The sequence below is a fragment of the Peromyscus californicus genome, unplaced genomic scaffold (genome assembly GCF_007827085.1).
Source record: "Peromyscus californicus insignis strain IS unplaced genomic scaffold, ASM782708v3 Scaffold_7__1_contigs__length_154581171, whole genome shotgun sequence".
NCBI lineage: Eukaryota > Metazoa > Chordata > Mammalia > Rodentia > Cricetidae > Peromyscus > Peromyscus californicus.
Genome location: NW_026294595.1, coordinates 63673549 through 63674955, shown reverse-complemented (window position 1 = coordinate 63674955; position 1407 = coordinate 63673549). Strand labels below are relative to the sequence as shown.

At 37.6% G+C, this 1407-nt stretch overlaps 1 protein-coding gene across 1 annotated transcript; it reads right to left on the bottom strand.

Annotated features, from left to right (window-relative positions):
• Positions 1-241: 241 nt before the first annotated feature.
• LOC128101964 (olfactory receptor 10AG1-like) lies at positions 242-1195 on the bottom strand. Its single transcript, XM_052725435.1, has one exon. The coding sequence runs from the start codon at positions 1184-1186 to the stop codon at positions 242-244; it is 945 nt and encodes a 314-aa protein (XP_052581395.1). The 5' UTR covers positions 1187-1195.
• Between the last annotated feature and the right edge of the window lie 212 nt (positions 1196-1407).

Here is a 1407-nt window from a genome sequence, read left to right as displayed (position 1 = left end):
GATCCACATTGTATATTATTCATATTAAAATACCTTGCTCTTTTTAAATTTCATTGACTGAAGACAGAAAATATGTACAGGATATTTCAAAACAGAGCATGTATCAGGCTATTATTCAAAATAACAAAGGCATTTCAGAATAATTAAATCATTAGTATTTTGAAGGAATGAAGAAAAATTGAAGTATTTCTTCAGTAATTGAGTAAGAAACAAATCAATCATTTGTTCCAGAGCTCTAGTATTATTTTATAAGTAACAGTTTTCTCAGTGCAGCAATCACATCCTTGTTTCTAAGGCTGTATATCAGGGGGTTGAACATGGGGGTCACAATGGTGTAGAATAGAGAAAGCAGTTTGTCGGTTCCTGGAGAATGTGTGGACTTCGGCCTCAAGTAAGTAACAGTAGCTGATCCAAAAAACAAAAACACTACAAGCAAATGGGAAGAACACGTGGAGAAGGCTTTTGCCCGTCCTGTGGCTGTTGGCAACTTCAGAATGGTGGCAATGATTCTGGTATAAGAGGCAAGGATTAACATAAAAGGAAAAGCAACAAAGAGCATAGCCACTAAGTAGACAGACAGCTCATTAACAGAAGTGTCCCCACAGGCTAACTTGAGAATGGGAGGTAAGTCACAGAAGAAGTGGTTGATTTGGTTAGAATTGCAAAAGTGTAGAGAGAATATCTGACATGTTTGTCCTATCTGAACTGGGATGCCACTGAGCCAGGAGCCTACTGCCAACTGAGTACATTTTGTTGGATTCATGACCAAAGGATAGTGCAGAGGGTTGCAGATAGCCACATAGCGGTCATAGGACATCACAGCCAGAAGGAAGCATTCAGTGGCTCCCAGCATAAGGAAGAAACACATTTGTGTGGCACAGCTTAGCACAGAAATGCTTCTCTCTTGAGTAGCAATGTTGAACAGAATCCTTGGGAGAGTTACTGATACATAACAGATTTCCAGGGAAGAAAAGTTTGCCAAGAAAAAGTACATGGGCTTCTGTAGTGCTGGATCAATTTTAGTTATCACAATTATGAAGCTATTTCCAATCAAAATAATCAGGTACATTATGGAGAACATTCCAAACAGAAACCCTTGGAGGTTGGGAAGGTCAGAAAATCCCAGGAGGAGAAAATGTGTTACAGTAGAAGCATTGTCCTCTTCTCTGATTTCTGTGTATTTCATCTGTAGGAATGATTCAAGCAAAAATGCAAGATATTTACTTGTCCTTGGATTCGTTTTATCCATTCTAAAGTAGTGGTAGCAACACACTTTCAAATTTTCCAGTGCCCATGAAGAAAAATTATGATTTATATATGCTCCAAAAGTTTAAAGAAGATCTCTTTTTTTCTTAAAAGCCTATAAAATTTTTTTCCAATACACTAAGTGTTGTGTTATTTTCTTGG